General features: G+C 36.6%; 3 protein-coding genes and 1 long non-coding RNA gene across 5 annotated transcripts; all 4 read left to right on the top strand.

The window, feature by feature from the left end:
- The first annotated feature begins 443 nt into the window (after positions 1–443).
- Positions 444–5,763, top strand: LOC140790337 (26S proteasome regulatory subunit 6B homolog). The gene is made up of 6 exons (XM_073140364.1): positions 444–1,166; positions 1,924–2,154; positions 2,398–2,556; positions 3,152–3,304; positions 3,765–3,848; positions 5,376–5,763. The coding sequence occupies exons 1-6, from the start codon at positions 672–674 to the stop codon at positions 5,508–5,510; spliced, it is 1,257 nt and encodes a 418-aa protein (XP_072996465.1). The 5' UTR covers positions 444–671; the 3' UTR covers positions 5,511–5,763.
- Positions 5,764–7,504: 1,741 nt separating this feature from the next.
- On the top strand, positions 7,505–12,614 carry LOC140791275 (uncharacterized). Its single transcript, XM_073141762.1, has 5 exons — positions 7,505–7,824; positions 7,966–8,050; positions 9,103–9,223; positions 10,437–11,579; positions 11,792–12,614. Exons 2-5 carry the CDS (start codon positions 8,004–8,006, stop codon positions 12,209–12,211), a joined length of 1,731 nt encoding a protein of 576 aa, XP_072997863.1. The 5' UTR covers positions 7,505–7,824; positions 7,966–8,003; the 3' UTR covers positions 12,212–12,614.
- A 115-nt stretch (positions 12,615–12,729) lies between these two features.
- On the top strand, positions 12,730–14,445 carry LOC140791277 (uncharacterized). 2 transcript variants are annotated; one of them, XR_012109551.1, is made up of 3 exons: positions 12,730–13,069; positions 13,232–13,348; positions 14,174–14,445. It is a non-coding gene; the product is annotated as an uncharacterized lncRNA (long non-coding RNA). The 2 variants fall into 2 exon arrangements; XR_012109550.1 differs by lacking the exon at positions 14,174–14,445 and having other exon boundaries at positions 13,232–13,473.
- A 1,097-nt stretch (positions 14,446–15,542) lies between these two features.
- On the top strand, positions 15,543–20,463 carry LOC140791474 (ubiquitin-conjugating enzyme E2 8-like). Its single transcript, XM_073142068.1, has 5 exons — positions 15,543–15,698; positions 16,414–16,492; positions 17,637–17,764; positions 18,747–18,851; positions 20,074–20,463. The coding sequence occupies exons 2-5, from the start codon at positions 16,423–16,425 to the stop codon at positions 20,212–20,214; spliced, it is 444 nt and encodes a 147-aa protein (XP_072998169.1). The 5' UTR covers positions 15,543–15,698; positions 16,414–16,422; the 3' UTR covers positions 20,215–20,463.
- The last annotated feature ends 440 nt before the right edge of the window (positions 20,464–20,903 follow it).

The raw sequence follows: 20,903 nt of genomic DNA, 5'->3' as shown, positions 1-20,903 counted from the left end.
TACTATGAGGAACTAGGCAAAAGAACTATTCAAATGTAATAAGTAAGAAAACATTAGCACAAAAAAAGTGGTCAATAGTTAATCCAACACTAATCCAAAAATAGAACGATTTATTAAAGACAATGTATTTTTTTTTATATCTATTATTCTACTTCTACATTTTACTATCGCACATCAAGATGTGAATGTTGACCAATTTTTTCGGTCATTTGTGTCAACATTTCTCTCATATTCCTTTCCAAACATACCCTATTACATTTATAATCTCTTTCTCTCAATCTTTATCAATCATTTTCCTCTCCTCTTCTTTCAACATTTATCTTCTTTAACACAAGAATAGAGAATAATTTTATAAAATCAATTTCTGCGTCAGCTACCTAACCCTTCTCGAGATTATGATAGTTAGGGGGGTATAAGTAATGTTGGATAATTAGAGAGGGTCTAAGATAGAATTAAGGTAAAACTATAAACCCGATATCTATCCGATCCAATTTGGAAGCAAAGAAACGACCGACCCGGATCCGAACCACGTGAGCGAGGTCAGGTCTCTAACACCTTTTCGGAGCTGTTTGCAGTTAGCTTTTGTTCCAAGGAAGCCGATTCCTCCTCTTGCGTAAATCAGAGAAACCCTCCCTCCTCTCCCAACTCGAGCTAAGAAGAGAAGAAAAAAGATGGCTGCCTCCGCCATGGCGGTAGAACCCAAACCAACTCCCACCCCCTCCTATCCACCTCCGAGCTTCTCAGCCACCAGCTCCTCCAACGCCACTAGCTCCGACGAGGACGATGACCTCTACGGCCGCCTCAAGTCCCTCCAACGCCAGCTCGAGTTCATCGACATCCAGGAAGAGTACGTCAAGGATGAGCAGAAGAACCTCAAGCGTGAGCTCCTCCGTGCCCAGGAGGAGGTGAAGCGGATCCAATCCGTGCCCCTCGTCATCGGGCAGTTCATGGAGATGGTCGACCAGAACAATGGAATTGTCGGGTCCACCACCGGATCCAATTACTACGTCCGGATCCTGAGCACCATCAATAGGGAGCTCCTCAAGCCCTCCGCGTCCGTCGCGCTCCACCGCCACTCGAATGCTCTCGTCGACGTGCTGCCGCCCGAGGCGGATTCGAGTATATCGCTCCTTAGCCAGTCGGAGAAGCCCGATGTCACTTATAATGTGAGTTTGGAGCTGATTTAACACCGTAACTCTTGTTTTTTTGCTGGAGTTTGGTTTAAAAGTTTGGAGCTTGGTGCGAATTTGGGTGTTTTCTGGGATCAGATTTTTCTTTAAAGGAATGAAGATTTGATGGTGGTGTTGTATAAAATATGGGATCCGCTTTTGTTGTTTCACCTAGGTGTTCAAATTGCTTGTGTTGATTATTCAGGGTCTGGGGATTGACGTCAGTTCAGTTGATCTGAGAATTATAAATTTCGATTGAGAAATAAATGTCTTGCTAAATAGCAGAAACCGTAGGATCTGCTCCTTGGTTGCTACTCATAAATAATTAGTGTTGGTTTTGGAAATCTTGATTATCCATCATTCTCTTGAATATCTTTTGGTCCGTTCGAATTTTGGAGCTAGAGGAAAATGGGGTGAGATTACGTTAGTATACATTGAAGAAATCTACATAATACAGTTGTTTCTTTGTGCTTTGGAGGATTCTATCAGATTTGGCAACTTGTACTTTCTACTTATTTGTGAATTACTCACTTAAATTCAAGTATTTTTCTGTTTAGACATATTAACTATAAGCAATAAGAATAACAACAATCAAGCCTTTAGTCCCAACTACTGGGTCGACTATCTTCTCGTTTGTGTTGTTGGTTATTCGGCAACTATTATTTGTCTATTTCTCTCAAGTCTGCTGCAATTTTATGCTTAGATAAGGCATTGTCTAACTTTTGTTTCCCTTTGCTTGTAACTCTCTGCTCAGGATATTGGAGGATGTGATATTCAGAAGCAGGAAATTCGTGAAGCTGTTGAATTACCTTTGACACACCATGATCTATACAAGCAGATTGGTATAGACCCCCCTAGAGGTGTTCTTCTGTATGGTCCCCCAGGCACAGGAAAAACAATGCTTGCTAAAGCTGTTGCTAATCATACAACTGCTGCTTTTATCAGAGTTGTTGGATCAGAATTTGTGCAGAAGTATTTGGGTGAGGTATGATTAAAATTTATCCTCGTACTTTTAATGTTCATATACATAAGAGGTATGATTTTTATTACTTATATAGTTGTATAATCAGATCTATTGTACAGTATAGTGCATAAGTGTTTGTTTTCAGACTAATAATACCAGTGGTTCATTGAAAAAATTGTAAAGGAGAAAGAATGTTTTGGTCAAAGTTCTATATTTCATTTCTCTTTTATTCTCATGCATAAATTCTTCTTTGGCACTTTACAGGGTCCAAGAATGGTTCGAGATGTTTTCCGTCTTGCTAAAGAAAATGCCCCTGCTATCATATTTATTGACGAGGTTGATGCTATAGCTACCGCACGTTTTGATGCTCAAACTGGAGCTGACAGAGAGGTTCAGCGTATTCTCATGGAACTATTGAATCAGGTGGGACTGATTTAGGAAGTTGAATGTTTGACATATATTTTTTGTTTCTTTTATTTTTGATGGACCTTCCCTTTCAATGTGATTAAAAAATGAATTAAATCAGGGATTTAATAGCAGGCCAAGCAAATAAATTGTCATGTATATCAGTATATAATGACTCCTCCTTTTTCGCCGTAAATCATCTATATTATTTGCTCTTTCTCATGAATTTCCTTCTGCAGACCTGATTGGCTGCCCTTGCTTGTGTGATTGCTAATTATATGGTTAGCAACATTCACATTGTTAGTTGGTCTTGTCTAGCTTCTTAGATTAACCCTCTTCTGCCTATAGTTTGTTGGAACTCATGTTGGATAGGGTTTTAAGTAATATGTCTTGCTTGATAAATAAGTTCTAATGTAATTTTTTTTTTTTTTTAGTTTTTTCAAAATCTTTGAGAATAATCTTAACAATTTCTGTTAATACCATTATGTAGCATGTCTTCTATGGTTGGTGGGGGTGACAGTGAATGTTTAATTTGTAAGTACTAAGTACCATATAGCTCATCTGATTTCATGCTCTTGTGCTAATAACTTGTGATTGTTGTCCCCTTCTACAGATGGATGGATTTGATCAGACGGTGAATGTGAAGGTTATAATGGCAACAAATCGAGCTGATACTCTAGATCCTGCTCTTCTCCGACCGGGTAGACTTGATCGAAAAATTGAACTTCCGCTGCCAGACAGACGGCAGAAGAGGCTAGTATTTCAAGTAAGTTAAGTAGACAATACTTACAAGTTCGAAATAGGGTATGCTATATAACTGGTCTGAGTAGATTGATAAGATCTACTTATCAATGTTGCTGATGAAATATGGGTTTTTAAACTTAACAATTCTAATAGGAAAAGAGAATGTTGCTTTATCTCACAACTAGCCAACTTACCATATATTATGACCTTGAAGGGCATTTATCTTAACTGACAACATTTTTTGGTTGTCGGTGGCTCACACTGTGATTTGGATTTTCCTATTTTTATAGTCTTGTTTCTTTTCATGTTATTATCACATACATTAGTAAGACATTTGTTATTATATGTTCTCTTCTAACCACGCTGGTTCTACATTTTTCTCAGTTGGCAATGCGTGTGCTGAGAAAACAAATATATTCCTCCAATTCATATTTCTATTCTCAATTTAAAAATGAATCTTATGTCTTTTGGATTTTCTTCAGGTCTGCACTGCTAAAATGAATCTCAGTGATGAGGTTGACCTGGAAGATTATGTTTCTAGACCAGATAAAATCAGTGCTGCAGAGGTCAGTTGCTCTTGCATTCCCTTTGCATTAAATATGTGGAACTTTTCCCTTTTAAATGGTATGGTTTTGAACTTTGCTTATTGGAAGTCGATGAAATCTAGACTTTTAAGCTGAAGGTAAAGCTAGCAAAGTTCATTCTTTATCGTCAGCCGTTCTTTTTAGGCAACACTATGAATAAGCAGATAACTAATGGACTTCTCATTCCAAATCTCCTCTAGATCTGCGTCGTGGATAGTTGTTGACTTCTATTTCATCTTTTAACTTTAAGGGAAATTTTGTATATAATACTCCGCCTTTTAATGAAATTGTAGTTTACGCCCTACATTATCACTATTTGTAAATTGAATCCTATAATTTAGTGAATATATGCAGAAAGCACCCTGCTATTAGATTTGTTAATTAAACTTAATCAAACCTCTGAGTTAAGTTAACTATAGTAAAATATTTACAAAAGTACCCTCAATAAAGTCATATTAAGGATATTTTAGTTATCTTAGAAATAAAGATATTTTAGTCAATTTAGAAATAAAATATCTCTACTTAACGGAATATTTTTACGGTATTAGGTCAAATCTAACTCAAAGTGTTTTCTGCACATGTTCCTAAATCATAAGGCTTAATTTGTAGAATGTAAACTGTAATTTTGTTAAAAAGCAAGGTGTTATAAACAAATTTTTCTAATTTTAAATTATTATACTTAGTATTATTGGTTTCACTGAACTGTTCTTTATTTCTTCTATCTTAATGACAATATTAAGGCATGATTTATATGGTTAGCCCACTTTCTAACAGTTCAAGATTTGGAGTGTGTAATCACTAATCTCATTTCACAACATGGTGTCAGACTTGGTCTTTTCAAGAGTCCACTTTACTGATCATCTTATGGGGCCTGCAGAATGACCCTTATGCCATAATCCAACAAATTGACATCAATATCTTAAAAAGGGCATAATCTGCATATGGCGTAAAGGTTTTCTTCCAAGCAATTCTTGCTCTTTCTCTATGGCTTTTAGATTTTATATGGAATAGGATCTGATAGGGAATACTAGAGCAAGAAAATATTTTTGCCCCTCACACTTAAAAATCTACGCTATTGTTGAAGTATTTTTGAGGTAAATAAGATGTAATTTAACTGGGAGTTGCATCACTTTACTGGTATATATAGGTTTCCATGTGAATTTAAATAATCATGTAATACAGGCCAACAGGGTTTGGATGAATATTATGTTTGGAACCTGTATCTTTATTATGCTAGTGCTTCCCTTTCTGATGCCTTGGGGAGCTGAAAATTGTAGGGCATTCTGCACCTGCTGCTCCCTCCAGTGTCCACTTGTATCATTAGGCATCAAAGCAACCTATACGGCTTTAGTATTGCTTTCAGTGTACTTTTTGATTTGGTAATTCCATCTGTTAGATTGCTGATTTAGTGCTGAATGTCTATATTTATGATGCTGCATAACCTGAAATGAAGCAATTATCCTAAGATAGTGGATGACTTAAAAGATAATTTGGTGAATTGTCTTGCAGATTGCTGCTATCTGCCAGGAAGCTGGGATGCATGCAGTCCGGAAGAACCGATATATAATTCTCCCAAAGGACTTTGAAAAAGGGTATCGGACAAACGTGAAGAAGCCAGAGACAGATTTCGATTTCTACAAGTGATAAAACAGAATTCTCAACAAGCATTCTATTTTCATGCTGTCATGAACTTATGTAATGTAGAGGATGTTAAATAAGGTTGGCTACGAGATGTTAAGCGATGTTCCAGTATTATGCTGTGTAAAATAGGTTACTTTTGATGCCAAAATTTGTACCAGAGTTGAGTCAAAAAGTGGAAGGTCTTTGTCAGCTGAGATATGCTGTGAGCTTGTAATTCTGTTCAATTTCAAAAAAAAAATGCTAGTAATTCTGTTTCTTTCATGAGTGTTTGATACACGAAGATATCTAAATTGATGGCCAGGTAGTGGGCCATAGTTTTAGGTCTTGTTGGAAGAGTGCTGAGATGCTTATCACATCGCAACTGTCCCTTGTGTCGTAACTGACGACCAGTATACAGTTCTTTTAGGTTTGACGCTGAAAGATTGGTGAGATGCAACATCATCAACAGTTTGCTACCAATTATGAAATATATATTGCACTGTTTCCATTCTGTATAATTTAAACTTTGAAGTCGATTAAAGTTCCATCTACAAACAATGCATGTCACGTATCACGACAATATATATAAGAACCATCCAGACTACCACCTCGGTCGTCGGATTTGGCAACCGACCCGTGTCTGGTAGCTGAACGTCTTGGTAACGACACTCTTATGCCATCAAAGTGCTTTAATTATCGTGACGACGTGAGATAGAAGATTTTACTGATCAGACCCTATAATTTATATATTTTATAATTTACACTTTGTCTTTTAACATTTTATAAACTGAAGTATTATTTTTTATATAATTTATATTTAACACTGTAATATTATTTTAGTATGACTAACTGGCCATAACTAAATTACTAAAATACTCTCACTATCACTCTCCTCATATTTATCCCTCTACCATTTTTCTTTGTCTTCCTCCAACCATCTCCTCTCACATCGTTGTTGTCATTACCTTCCTACTCTTTTTTTTTACTTATTCTTACTCCGTTCAAGAGTTCAACGAAGAAGATGTAGCGAATCGAGCATCTCAATCGATTTTGATTTTGGGATCAAAACAAAATGAGTCTAAAGACGATGAAAAAGATAGGAGATGATGATGGAATATATAAGAATAATTTGATATTTATAAATTATTTAGTATATAATAAATTTTTTTGTTGGTACCGTTTAAGTTAACTTAGGGTGTTTTATAGAAAAAAAAAAATAATGCGGTGTCTTGTTGGATTATAAAACTGTTAAAGATGACTATAAATCATAAAATAAGTAAAATATAATGTATAATTTGTAAAATTTCATATAAGATAATAAAACATCTTCACCCTCCCCCCGATTGCAGGAAGTTCTTGCAGTCACTGGTACTTGGCATGTGCCAAGTATCGGCATGCAGTAACTTCCCGCATACGAGGCTGCAAAAGATCTCTCCCTCTCAAGTCGGTTGTATCACCATTCGTGTCAGTTGCTGTGAGCCGAAAGTCCAATAAACGGCCAGCAAATCCTCTTAATCCCTGACGCAGGAACTTACTGCATCCAAACTCTGCAGCCTAAAGCATCTGATGGGATGCAGTGATTCACCCCTCCGTCTCTGCGGCGAATCCGTTCCCCTATTAGTTTGACACTATTAAGTTTTATACGGGTGTTCTTACGAGAAATTTATCTGCGACAAAGGCTTCGGCCAGTATGGACCTTTGGTTTTACACAAACTTCTGCAGTCATCCTCACGTGGCAGAACCCTTTTATTACAATTTTATGCGTATAAAGTACGCATACACTAGTTTTTATTTCTCAGGTTGTGGTAGTAACTGTTGCATATGAATTATTTGTTTACCTCTGAGTAATGATATGCATTCTAATTCTTAAAGATTATATAAAACCCATCCTTTATCAGATCCTATTAGTTCCCCAAATATAGAAATTATATTCTTAACGACACGTAGAAAATTTTTAAGAAAAAAGGAAAAGGAAAATATTTGTATTTGATTTAATCTTAATAATACCCATCTCCTCCGACTTGACTACCGCAGTAAACCTTTTAAAAGTACATGCATCCGTCTCCCTCTCTCTGACACTTCCCCTCTAACTTAAAGAAACAAAAGCTATTTTACTCTCTCTCTCTCTCTCTCTCTCTCTCTCTCTCTCTCTCTGTGATCTCTTCGAAAAGAAGGGAAGAAGAGAGAGGTCGGAGATCTCTTGGATCCAATCGCGCGGAGAGAAGAGATCTCCAGTCTCGATTTCAACTTGAGAGTCGCATCTCCTGAGGAGGAGGGATTTGACCTAGGATCTGCTCTCGGACACCCGCTTGGGACTCCTAGGGCATCGAATCCGACGGTTTGGATCTCCCCATTTACTCTCATCTTCGTTTGATCGATATTTCGCTGCTAGATGTTTGGAACTGGTTAAGTGATCGAAGAGAAATGCTATGGTTTTGTCGTCACTTGGAAATCTTATTTGATTTGGTCTATTGAGCAGCATTTAAGTTGGATCGGTGAAGAATTTCTAGGAGCGGGATGGATGATTTGCTAGATGCCGATTTGGGGAAGCACGACTATGACTGGTGAATAATTTTCTTTTTATTTTTAATTATCGAGGATCTTATCTTGTATGCTAAAGGGTTTTTCGAGTTGCGATTGCTTAATATTTAATTAGAATATTGTATTAGTTAGCTCAGTTGATAGAGGATCTGCCATTCTAGAAGTTTGAATATAGTCGATGAATGAGTGTATTGAATGCCAATTTTACCTGTGAAAGATGAAATTGAGGAAGCTTTAACAAAAGGATGTTGATCTTTGTGTCATCACATTAATTTGTCGTAAAGCTCCACTTACTTAGATTTTGCTCAGAAGGGTAGTACTTGTGAGCCTGTCTGATGCTGATCCTATCCTTTAGTAATGTAGAAAGCTAAATATCATATTATCATTCTTTGTCTTTCTAATTTTAAATAGTAATTATTAAAGACGAAAATAGGATGGGCAATTTCAACTTTATTGTTATTTTCATTTCAGTAAATTGCCATTTTAGAAGGTAATTTGCTCCTTGTTGTTGGAGTTTTGTATCTGTATTAAGGATAATTAGTATTTTTAGCTCTTAACTCTTTTGGTACATAAGCAAAATAAATAACTCAATCACATGTTTTTTTCTACCTCATGTTTGTTGACACTACTTTAGACATTCAGGTTACTTAAACATGACATCAATTTGTTCCTAGTAAGTTGAGGAAGCAGAAAGTGAGCTTTAAAGCATCATAGCTTTATTTGTATGTTTATAGACTTATAGACATCCTTAGAATCAGAGGATAACAAAGAGTCTTTTTGAGCTACTTGGTTTCAACTTTCAAGTATAGGCAGAAGCTAAAAGGTAATGTTTAGTCTAAGCATCTTCAACAGATATTCCTGCCTTTTATTTTCATCTCTTCTTTTGGTACCCTTAAATCAAAATCTCATCTTAATCATTTGTTTCATGGTTTTTAAACTTGATGGCATGTTAAAACTACCTTTATACTTTATATCCTATATATTTGCAAATGAAGCTGAATTGAGCTGAATTGCTTTCACATTTTTTTGGATTCTGAAAACTTGCAATTTATTGATTTGATTTGTGTGCTTGCAGGCTTTTAACGCCCCCTGGAACTCCTCGTGTTCCTTCTGTGGATGCTACTGAGAAACCACTATCTTCAACTGTACCTAAGCGCAATACAGTGAGATCATCCTCAACTACAAGATCTTCGAGAGTATGCTTCTTATACACCTTTTAACTAATTCTGAGAATACTGTATTGCATAGTATCGGTCAAATCAAGAATCTTCATTTGCAGATTTATACATATGACTAGTACATTCCACCCCTTGCACTATCTGGTTATCACATAGACACCCTGAAAATAAAAGCATATAATTTGCCTCTAATACTTTATAAAATGTAACAAACTGCAACCTTATATAGAATATTGTTATGTTTTATATAGTTTAAGGGGCAGATTGTATGCTTTATTCTTTAAAGGTGTACTGTAACATCAAATCATAATTTAGGGTGAATAATGTAAATTAGTCTTATTTTATTATATGTTAGCTAGGCACTTTAATTGTAGGTTTTCTGAAGTATTGGCACTTCTTGGATGCATGCTAATTAGTTAACATACTGTAGAAGTATCATAAAATCGTTATGAGTAGGTGTTTCTTTTGGAACGCTATGCATATTGCACTTGTTAGGAAGTGTTGTCATCTAAAGTCTTTGACATTCTTAAAATTAGACAGTACAAGGGGGAAGTGTTGGCTACCTTTAAACCTCAAAAGCTGAACAGAAAGGTAGAGCTTTTCCTTCCCTTCCTTCTAATGGCAGGAACATTTGATCACTTAAAAGATGAGTGATGCAATTTACCACCCTCCATTTCTCTCTGCCTTGGAAACCTGATTTGGACCAGATCCTTGATAATGAAGAGGCTACCCTACTCAAATTGATATGATGTCAAGGTCGAATTTGATCTGCTTTTCATATGTCAAACCGTAAATAAAAGATCGATGTTAAATGCTTCTTCTGGCAAATACTCCATATGATTCTTGATCCCAATTAGCGATGCCTTTTTGTCCTTCTCTTTCTTCTTTTTCTTAGGAAATCTGGGATAGGTCACTATCATTTCATCTAAAGCATATGAAAAAATTGTCATATGTTTCGTATGGTTTATATTTATATGTGAAATGCCTAGTATATGGGAACAGCCTGATGGATAAAATTGCTTTTCGTTCATATAGTAATTCATGTGTTATACATATCGGAATGTTACTTTTATGTTTTCCTGTTTTGTTCTATCTATTCTATTTATTTGTGGTTGATACCTTTAGTGTGCCCACACCATTTTCCATCCATGACTATCATTGATAGAACCTTAGTACTATCAGCCATTATAAATTAAGAAATAAGAATCTCAGTTTCACATTTATGCTGCAGCTTTCTGCTTGTCAACCAGAGAATGGGCCGACTGCAAGACCTGTCCGAAGTAGTTCTGTCTCTCGCCCTTCCATCTCATCGAGCTATCTTTCTAATAATAACAGAACTTCAGTCCTCAACACTAGCTCAGCCTCAGTCACCTCAAGACCCTCAACCCCAGGCAAGCGAGCAGGATCACTTACTGCTACAAGGCCGTTGACTCCAGTTTCTCGTCCAGGGCCAACAAGATCATCTACTCCAGTCAAAACTCGATCATCAGTGAGCTCTACAGGAGTTAAGGCTGGAGCTCCACAAAATTCTAGGCCATCAACTCCAACATCCAGGCCTCGTACTACCTCCAATCCAACTGATGGAGCTTCACAACATTCTAGACCATCTACTCCAACCTCCAGACCTCATACAACCTCCAATCCAACTGATGGATCTTCACAAAATTCCAGGCCATCAACGCCAACCTCTAGACCTCGTATTACCTCTAATCCATCTAATGGAGCTTTGCAAAATTCTAGGCCATCTACTCCATCTTCCAGACCTCGTATTACCTCCAATCTAACTGCAAATACAAACCCTACTGTAGCCCGTCCCAGTTCCCGGTCATCAACCCCTACACGTCGATCTATCACACCATCTTCAGCCCCAACTCTTGGCCGTTTACCTTCTGTTGGGCGTATCCCAGCCACTGGTGGCTTGACATCAGTCACTCGAATCCCAAGTACTAGTGGTCGGAATTCAGCACCTTCATCACGTCCGAGTTCCCCAAGTCCACGGCCTCGAGCTCCTGTACGGCCACTTGATATTCCAGACTTTCCAAATGATACACCACCAAACCTAAGAACTAAGCTGCCTGAACGACCATCATCTGCTGGTAGAGTACGTCCAGGAATGGCACTGACAGTCCGAGGAAGCCCGAATTCTGAACCATCTCCTGTGGGTTCAAATAAGAGGATCTCCCTGCCCATTGTTACACGGAGCAAATTTCCAGAGAATCCACCAAGGGCTTCTTTGCCTATCAATGGACATCAGGCCAAGCCGTTACCAGAAGCTGAAGCTCGAAGATCTGCCCGGCCATCGACAACCACCGAGAGCACTGGATTTGGGAGGACAATTTCAAAGAAGTCGCTTGATATGGCTCTCAGGCATATGGTATGTTCCTTCTGGTTAAATTTGATGATATCTGCATCATCTTGTGTGATGCCTACAGATGCCTATATCATATTACTAACTATAGGCGCTCAGGTTTATGAACCAGTATGTATTTCATATGCATCTGGTCAAGGCCATGCTGATTTATGATCTTGATTGCTCCTATATATTAGATAAAAGTTCCTGATGCATGTCGCTCCTTGCTATCATAGGACATCCGACAAAACATGGGTGGTATCCGGGGGGCATCCCTCTTCCCCCACAGCATTCGTTCTTCTGCTGCAAAAGGCCGACCTGCTCGCATGTCAGACCCAGTAGTTCCTCTGATGAATGATGATGAAGCCTTTTCAGAGAATGGAAGTACTAATGGTATAACATCTAGGGACTGCAATGGAGCTGTTGCATATAATGGAGACATGGCGACTGATAATTCTCCAGACAGAGAAAGCACTATGACAAGGGAGACGTCAAGCGAACTAGATATCTATGGTAGTTCGCGTTATGATGCAATGTTTCTGAGAGAGGACTCGAAGAACACTAATTGGCTGCACAGTATTGAGGATAAGGCTGACCAGAGCCCTGTGTTTGACCACCGATTTGAGCCTCTTCCGGAACCCTTTGGTCCTCTATAACACTTCTATTGGCATCCATAGAAGTATCGCATTTGATTCTTTATTATTCTTCTTACTTTTGGGCTTCACTTTGTTGGTTGTGGAAGCTGTCTCTGCATGCGATTAGTTCTGGTGCTGAAGTTGAGGGCAGATGTTTGATATATTCCTCAGGCAGCGATGTGGACCTGGCCTCTGTTAGCTCTGGAGTTCTGGATCTGCCAGATAGTTGTAATGAAATTTGGAAGTCCAGAACAAGATATTTGGGATTTTATTCCTCTTGACTTGCCCCGTGTTTTTACAAACAGTTGATCTTAAAGAAAGAGATCAATCAGATATGTTAGCTTGTCTATCACCTATAAGATCTACCATTTGAGTGTATCAATACTATCTTTGAATGATCTCAAAAGTAATTTGTTTTGTATCAGCATTGATTGTAACAGCATTAATTCTCTTGTGCGCTGTCACGCGTTAGGTGCCCTAATTTAGTTGCTCAATTGCTAATCACATTATAAGAAGCTTCACGTCTTAAAACTATATTTAGATACTCTTCGTCATAATTAAGTTTTCGTATTCATTTTCTCCACATCTCGAACTTAAATCTTAGTAGATTTTACTTCTCCCACACTCGATAGAATCAGAGGCCTGTTTCTTGGCATTATCTAATCACTAGAATAACTTTATTTGGTGTTCTATCTAATTAAACCCTTAACCTTCCTCTGTCCTTTTGAAGGGCGTTAGTAGTCTTAATTTCTTTCTTTTTTCCTGAACTTTCTTTTGGTGTAGGTGACGATCATAAGAAGGAAAGATAACGGCGAGTCAGGAATCATCAAGCGCATCATCGGATCCCAAAATCAAGTAATCGTTGAGGGATAGAATCTGGTACTGATCTACTCATTCGCTTCCTTTAGCTGATAAAAGAAAGGTCTTTTTTTTCTTTTCTATTAGCTAGTAATCTTTTAAATCTTCGAGGTAAAGAATCGCTGGATATTTAATTAGCTAGTTAACCTTCTCCCTATTCAAACATTGCGAACTCAATTGCAGGTGTGTTTCAAATGTCCAAAAGTTCTTGACCCGAGGGCAACAAGCATCTGGAGCCATAATTCCTCGCTCAGAAATTAAAAGAGAAAGGTGAAAGCCAAAAGCCGAGACCAACCATACGTATGCCTCTCAAGCTACCTCATTTCTTCCCAATATCTTGGAGTTTGAACAAACTTTTCTCCACAATGATTTATGTGAATTGTGCTTGTAGATCTATTATAAATGATGAACCTTGTTTTCCAGTAGTTCTTTTTCTGTGTGTCAGATATTTGTTACCATGTTTCTTGCACGTTCATTTTTCTTAGATTGCATAGTCAACTGGGAATAATGTTCTCTTGGTCATCAAGTCCAATGAATAATTCTCGTCGAAGGTATTTTTCTTTTGTGTTCTTTTGTAATTTGAGGCTCTTCCATTTGAGATGCCTTCACCATTTTACCTTCGGTGTTTTGTATGCATAGTTGTGGAACCCCTTGGTCTGAATTCTAACCTGAAATTTTATCTTAAATAGAGATCCTTCCTTTTCTTTGGTTGATCAACGCTGAGTTCATCGATGTGTGAGCTTTTCACCGAATGCCTTCTTTCATAAACACCAAGCTGCTTGTTGAGAAACTCTGCAAAGTATTCTGTAGAACGGTCTCCAGTCCATTTGGACATGGCAGCTTGCACAGAGTGTGGGCATTGAGCCAGTTATATATATATATATATTTTTTTTTTATTTTTTTTCTTTTTCTTGGTTACTTTTGCATAACCACAGGTTACATTTAGCTTGTTTGGTTTAAGTCTTTTTAAGAATAATTTTATGCACACATATTAAATATAAATCAGGTACTTATAAATTTACTCGTATTTTATTATTTGGTTGTAAAATATAATGATTACTATAAATAAAATTTTAAAGAATGAACCAAACACCATCTTATTTTTATCTTTTTGATAAAGTGCAGTGAGACCTAAGGATGCACCAATGGTGCTCATTCTAGAGAAGACTTGTGATGCTAACGCTGGAATTGGGATGCCTGATCTTTAGAAAGGATTCACTACTCCCCCCAGATTGAAGCCAAAAGGATCTTTTGCTATAATAGCACACTCAACAAAGTTCTTGCAATAGTGAAGCTTGCAGACGTGACTAATCTCTAGTGACTGTTCTTGCAAAATTATGTTTATTCTTCTTCCCTCCTTCCATACTTTTCTATTGATATCCATGTGGATTTGTTCTGTGATTCTTGTGTTCAAATATTAGTACTAGTCTTGACAAGTTAGGTGGTCAACATGCAATAATGAAAACTACTGCACCAATTTCTACGCCAAATTAGTCAGAGAACAATCTCAATTCAAGCCATTTCCGAAACCCCCAATTAGCAGCAGTTTTGCAATTTTAAACCTATCCGTTCCTTCTATCCTATGCAAACGACCATCTCTAACGGAGACCAAGCTGGTCAAACACGAATCCGAACCCGTTAAAGAAGAGTAGACTGTACACGGTCAACACGTCCAAAAGTCTTTGACCAACTAATCATAGGAATTCGACCTTGTAACGTGTGAGCTTAAACTTAATATAGATTAACGGGTGAATTAAAAACCTGAGATCGGGACCACAGACTTGCACTTTTACATATTTACCCTTCAATAACAAATCAATATTTACACTCTGAACTATGTCCTTTTGTAATATTTTGATTACTTCAATTGTTTAATATTTCTCCACCACAAACTTACTCTTTTTTCTCTCTCTCTCTCTCTCTCTTTCCTCTAAACTATAGATAAAAGTTTATAGAGCACCTAAAATGATATAATATTTTTAAATTAAAAAAAATCAAAAAATAATTAACGGGTAAGATATCTAATAAAATAATAGGCAATTGCTAGTTATTAATAATTTACTTCTTTCAAAATAAAGGGTCATAATTTATTACTACATAGAAGTTGAAATAACCTCATTTTGACCGAGCCATCTATTTTAAATTGAGTAAAATTTATCATCATTTTTTTTTGTTTGATTATGAGGTCGAAAGCTATATATTAGATAGATGATTAATTTTATTTGTTAGATAAGTTGAACAACCAAGTTAATCGTATTAAGAGATAATTAATAGTTTGATAAAAATTTTATTAAATATCAACCAAAATATCTAAAAAAAATTGGTCATAGGTTTGTAAGATTTAACTACTAAGCTATTGTGGACTGTGGTGGCTTATTATTTATTATACATTTTAAATAACTCCTCTATAGCCAAAAAATGCAGGGGTATTAGTGTCAATGTCCATTTTCTTTTCGTTCGTAATCGTAACAGGAGTCGGCGGCGCCGCAGTGCCGGTGGGCCCGATCCGATTCCAAAGGCCGTCCTCTCTTTGTCCGTCTCCTTTCTATATCTATTCCGTTGCCGATTCCGAGATCCAAAACCTAATCCGATACCTTCCGCCATTTCTTTCCTCTCGCATTACTTGTTTCTCCAATACGCTTTTGTTCAGGTTTGTAAATCCTCGTTTCTGTTTCTGGTCTCTATGCTCTTCGATCCAGTTGGGAGAAGAGTAGGGTTTGATTTGTTTCCGTCGCCCGGGTATCGAGTGTAAATTTTGGATTTGTTTGACTCGATGTTGGTTGCTTTACGTGTTTGTATGTTGAATCTTTACTGGTGATGGCAGTGATCTTTGTGTTTTGGTAAACTTTAGGTTCGCATTAGAGTAGGGACTAATTTTGCATATTATTTGGTTATCTCAAAAGGGTCTAAGAAGCAAGGAATGAAGAGGAAAGGATCTGAGGAGTCTTGTTTTAGTAGTTGGTTTATTTGAGAGATATGATCGCGTACTATCTAAGATTGTGGTTTTGGTCTCGTACAGAGTCAGCACATCAGCAGATATTTCAGTTGATTTGGATAAGCTGATGGTGCTCTTTTTTCTTTTTAATTATATTCCTGGAATGATTTTAGATGTTTCTCCTCTTTCCATCTTCTGTTGTCGAAAATATGTGGACTTTGTGCAAAATTAACTACAGATCCTCATTTAAGCTTGTCTAATGTGAGAACTTGTTTCTTTTTCAATATCAAGATGTTTGTCAATTTAGTAGATGGTTATTTTATTATTATGGTCCAATAGAATCTGTTTTCTGATAGTTTAGGTGTCATCTTTTGCATGGTTGGTCTTTGGTATAAAAGGTCTGAAGATTTCTATTATTTGTGTTTGACAGAAACCTATCATGGCTTCAAAGCGTATCTTGAAGGAACTGAAGGATTTGCAGAAGGACCCTCCTACCTCCTGCAGTGCAGGTGTGTTTTCACTGTTGGTATCAGAATGTTCATCCTTATGATTGTTCTCTTTCACTCTGCAGAAATTTTACATAATTTATTTGTTGCCATCATTGGTTCGTACTTTTTTGTTTTCTTCTGTGTAGGTTCAAGAAGAGAAAGATTATTGTACCTACATCTTGATGCCTTTTTGAGACACCTTAAAATATCTCTATTTCTTGCTTCAAATATTTGAAGTTATTCATAATCTGTAGTTAATAGGACTAGGATCATTCATTTGAAGAACTTTTCTTGGTGCACTTTATGTCTTGTAGTGAACGAGGCTTATTGCTACAATAATGTTAGGATGATCCTCTTTTAAGAAGTTCATTCCTTTTGTGCATCAAGGACTGAACCTCTGTTTTGAACTGGTCAGTTCCCCACAATTTGGTGGTTTTGGCTTGTTTGGTTAATTTTGTCTGCAACTGATTAAACAGGTTTGCAATTATCAGTTGAAAGATTGTGATTTTTCTTAATGAGGATTCAGGGATCTTTTTATGAGTTCAGATATGGACAACAAATAAACAAAGAAGTTAACAGTAAGTTGAGAACTCACCTTATGAAAGCACCAAACAAATTCACTTTGTTAATTACCTACATAATCTAACTTTACATCAGATTAACTAGTATAAGATAAGAATGTTATAACTCACATACAACAGTGATATTTTCTCTGTTTTACGTGAGATTCAGAGAACTCTAGTTGACCTGAACTGATTCTGCATTCACTTTGTGCCTCTATTATACTTGATAGACTGAGCTGGACAATTGTCAGACCAGGGTACTGAGTTATGTCTACTTTTGATAATTCAACCAATTAACTTAGAAATGTTCAGATCGGGGTTATTGGAAATGAATGATACACTTCTTATTTGTTGTTGTTACTTGTTATTGATAGTAAGGAATCTAAGTTGCAAGATAATCTCCAGTGTGATTGGGTCAAGGCATGCTCATGAACAAGTATGTTACTATCAATTAGATTTATCCTTGTTACGTATGAAATATGTTTCCTTCCTGTTATCACTTTGTCATCATCATTATGTAGCTAAAAATGAAAGTTAACCTTTATACAAAGTTGATACTGTTTTCTTAATTTTTTCTAATTTTAAATCCCCTGTTCTTACAGGTCCAGTGGCTGAAGATATGTTCCACTGGCAAGCAACAATAATGGGACCCCCTGATAGTCCTTATTCTGGAGGTTTATACTTAGTAAATATTCATTTTCCTCCAGATTATCCTTTCAAGCCCCCAAAGGTATATTTATAGTTTTAACCTGCCAAGGGATAAACTTTTGTTTTGGTTTATTTTGCCTGTGATTATCTGCGTAATGACTGATTTTTTTTTCAAGGAATAATATATAGATGAATCTACTTAGTTGTTCAAGTTTTTTTCTAATGGCATAATGTTTGATAATGTTTGAAGGATGAATTGTGTAATTGAACTGCTGAAGAAGAATATTTTTCAATGCTATATCCTTTTCAACCAGTACTAATTCATTTTTCTTCCTTTGATATAAAAGATGAAGATTTGAAGAGAGATACTAGTGCATCGTAAAGTTGTTAGTGGGTTTTAAAGGATAATATGGTATCCATTTAGTAATCTGATGATCTAATCTTAAATTTCTGGGGACACTTGGTAGCGCCAATCTTTTTGGACCAAAGAGTTTAAACCTCCAAGATACTCTATTCTGTGCTCTGCTTAAGGATTCCAGTGATTTATATTTTCTCAAATAGGCCCCCCAGATATAGTTGAAACTGATGAGAGTAACATGTGCTGAGCTCCTGATCATGTGCTCTGTAGGATTCTTGATATTCAATTGAATTGGACTTTCAGATTAACTTCAGCACAGATTTAAGTGTTAGAAATAATTATGGTACTTTAACTCTTACCACTCATCTGGCATACATTAGTCTCATTAAGCCTTTTATGCTACTCAGGAAGTTGAATTTCTTTTCTTTTTTCTGTGGTAAACTTGTTTGGAATTTTTGATTCAGCTAGTTACATAGCAATAATTTTGTCATCTTCTTCTGCCTCTGGTCAGGATGAGGGTTGTTGTTTTCCTTTTCATAATTACTGTCGTCACCTTACATGCTACCCATAAACAAATTCATGCTGAATACTATCTTATGTGAATCTTTTACGTGTCACTAACTATCATCAAGAACTAGCAAATTCTAATTCAGTTTAGTTTTGTTAAATAAATAAAGCCGTTCACAAACATTATTTCGACTTTCAGGTTGCTTTCAAGACTAAGGTCTTTCATCCGAACATCAATAGTAATGGTAGCATCTGCTTGGATATTCTTAAGGAGCAGTGGAGTCCTGCTCTAACCATTTCTAAGGTACAGCTTCTGGAAATAATTGAATATACTTTGGTCAGTGCACCTAAAAGGTTTATATCTATTCTATTATTTGTACCAGTTTTGTTTGTGAAAGATCTATAGTTCCTTTTGTGTCTTTTGCAGTTACTATTAGATTATGCTAGTTTGGATGTTTTGCCTTTGAAATTGTGGAAGCTAAGCTACTTACATGCTTCTTCAAACTTCAAATATTCTTAAATGGTTACCTCTAGCAAATTTTGTCATGTCAGAAGTTAGCTCAAACTTTTCTAAGCATAGGTTTTAAGAACTGGAAGAGCTTATTTAGAATCTTAGGTGACTTATATGTGCTCTTTTTCTTTTTGAAGAGATAACATTTTGATGAGTTCCTGAAGATTGTAGAAAAGCCCACAAGTTGATAAGATTGTAAAGCAATACTGCATAGGATAACTTGTTGAGTCTTAGAGGTCCATAGATGGAGTTCCACATTAGAATATTAGAGAGATAGAGAGATAAGAGTATGCACTTTAACCTTCTGAAGAATGATAAATGTCAAATAAAGCAGTTTTGGAACAGTGTCTCATGTATGATTTAGGAATAGTTGTATTTAAGTCTCTAGGTGAGAAATTATCTAATTATCTAAATCATATTCTCTTCGTAAGATGGTTTGAAGTTTAAACAACAATACCATCCTTCCTATTGCAAAAATGAAGAAATAGTCATTACACAATAGTCACAGCGTATTGACAGAGCCCAAGGTTGGTTAGGATCCCACTTTACTGCATTCTTAATAGGATAAAAAGAAAAACATCTTTTGTCCACTTTTCGGATAAGAGATATGTCGCAGCATTTGTAAAAGAAGCATCTCCTGTAGATAATTAGCATGAAGTTTGACTTTCCTATGGGAGACCTCTCCTCCGGTGACTATTCCTATGAATAACTAAACTGTTTTTCCTGATATTCTCTTAGATGAGAGACTTTTGAGACTTCCATTACTTTCTTTCAGGTGGTAGTAATTTTAAAATTGTGAAGGGGTAAGAAAAGTAGGTTATGGCATAATGCTATATGAGACATTATCAAGATATCTGTACTAGTAGTCTCATATCTCTGAGATGGGAAGATTGAGATTTTAGTAGTAGAGTGTCATTAAAATTGAGCAGCTTGGTTGTAATCAGTTCATATGTAATACATATCAGTTCCTGATTAAATGATGCTTGAAAGAGAAACTTAACATACTTTGCAACAGGTTTTGCTTTCAATCTGCTCGTTGTTGACGGATCCAAATCCAGATGACCCTCTTGTTCCGGAGATTGCCCAGATGTACAAGATCGACAGAGCAAAGTATGAAGCAACAGCTCGTAACTGGACGCAGAAATATGCTATGTGATGAGATAGTACTCTTACGCTACTGATAAGTGTTCCAAGTGACAATTTTACCGGATAAATTCCTCATCCTCCTGTTACTGTGAATTCTGTTGGGAATTCTACCTAAGATTTGGTTTAGGCGATTAGACAATAGTCTGCCATTTGGGAATTCTATTGTGAATAAGATAAAGATGCTCATATCCGATCTAGCTCTTGTTAGTTGATGTCATATGAGACATTTTTCTTGTAAATATCATCTCCATTCATTTTATGCCCTCTTCTTAAAAGAATTTATAACGGATATTATGCTCAATGGCAACGTAGAGACAGCTAACTCGCACTTTGCCTCCTCGTTGATTTTTAGCATGAGAAGTGAATCCTCTTCACTGCCCATTTGATGACCGGAAAATTCTCATAATTCCACTAAAGCAAAGAGGGGTGTTGGCTTACCAGATTCCGAAGTCAACTCTTTCAATCTTTATAATCTATGCGGTGAATTCTTCTCCTCAAATTGATTGTCAATTGCTCTCACTGTGAATTTTGCACAGAAAAGAAGCACGAACCGTCATCTTAGACGCAATTCAAGGACAGCAGTACCTCCCACTCGTCCACGTACTTCGTCTTGTGTGGGTGTCCCATCAAAGTAAATGCATTCAAGTTAATTCGTACCTAATCCTAATAGAAAACCAGAGAGTTTTTGACTAAATTAGT

Source organism: Typha latifolia, chromosome 6, assembly GCF_019914945.1.
Source record: "Typha latifolia isolate L0001 chromosome 6, TyphaL0001v2, whole genome shotgun sequence".
NCBI classification, from domain to species: domain Eukaryota; kingdom Viridiplantae; phylum Streptophyta; class Magnoliopsida; order Poales; family Typhaceae; genus Typha; species Typha latifolia.
The sequence above is the reverse complement of the archived record's forward strand: the minus strand, read 5'-3'. Positions and strand labels throughout refer to the sequence as shown.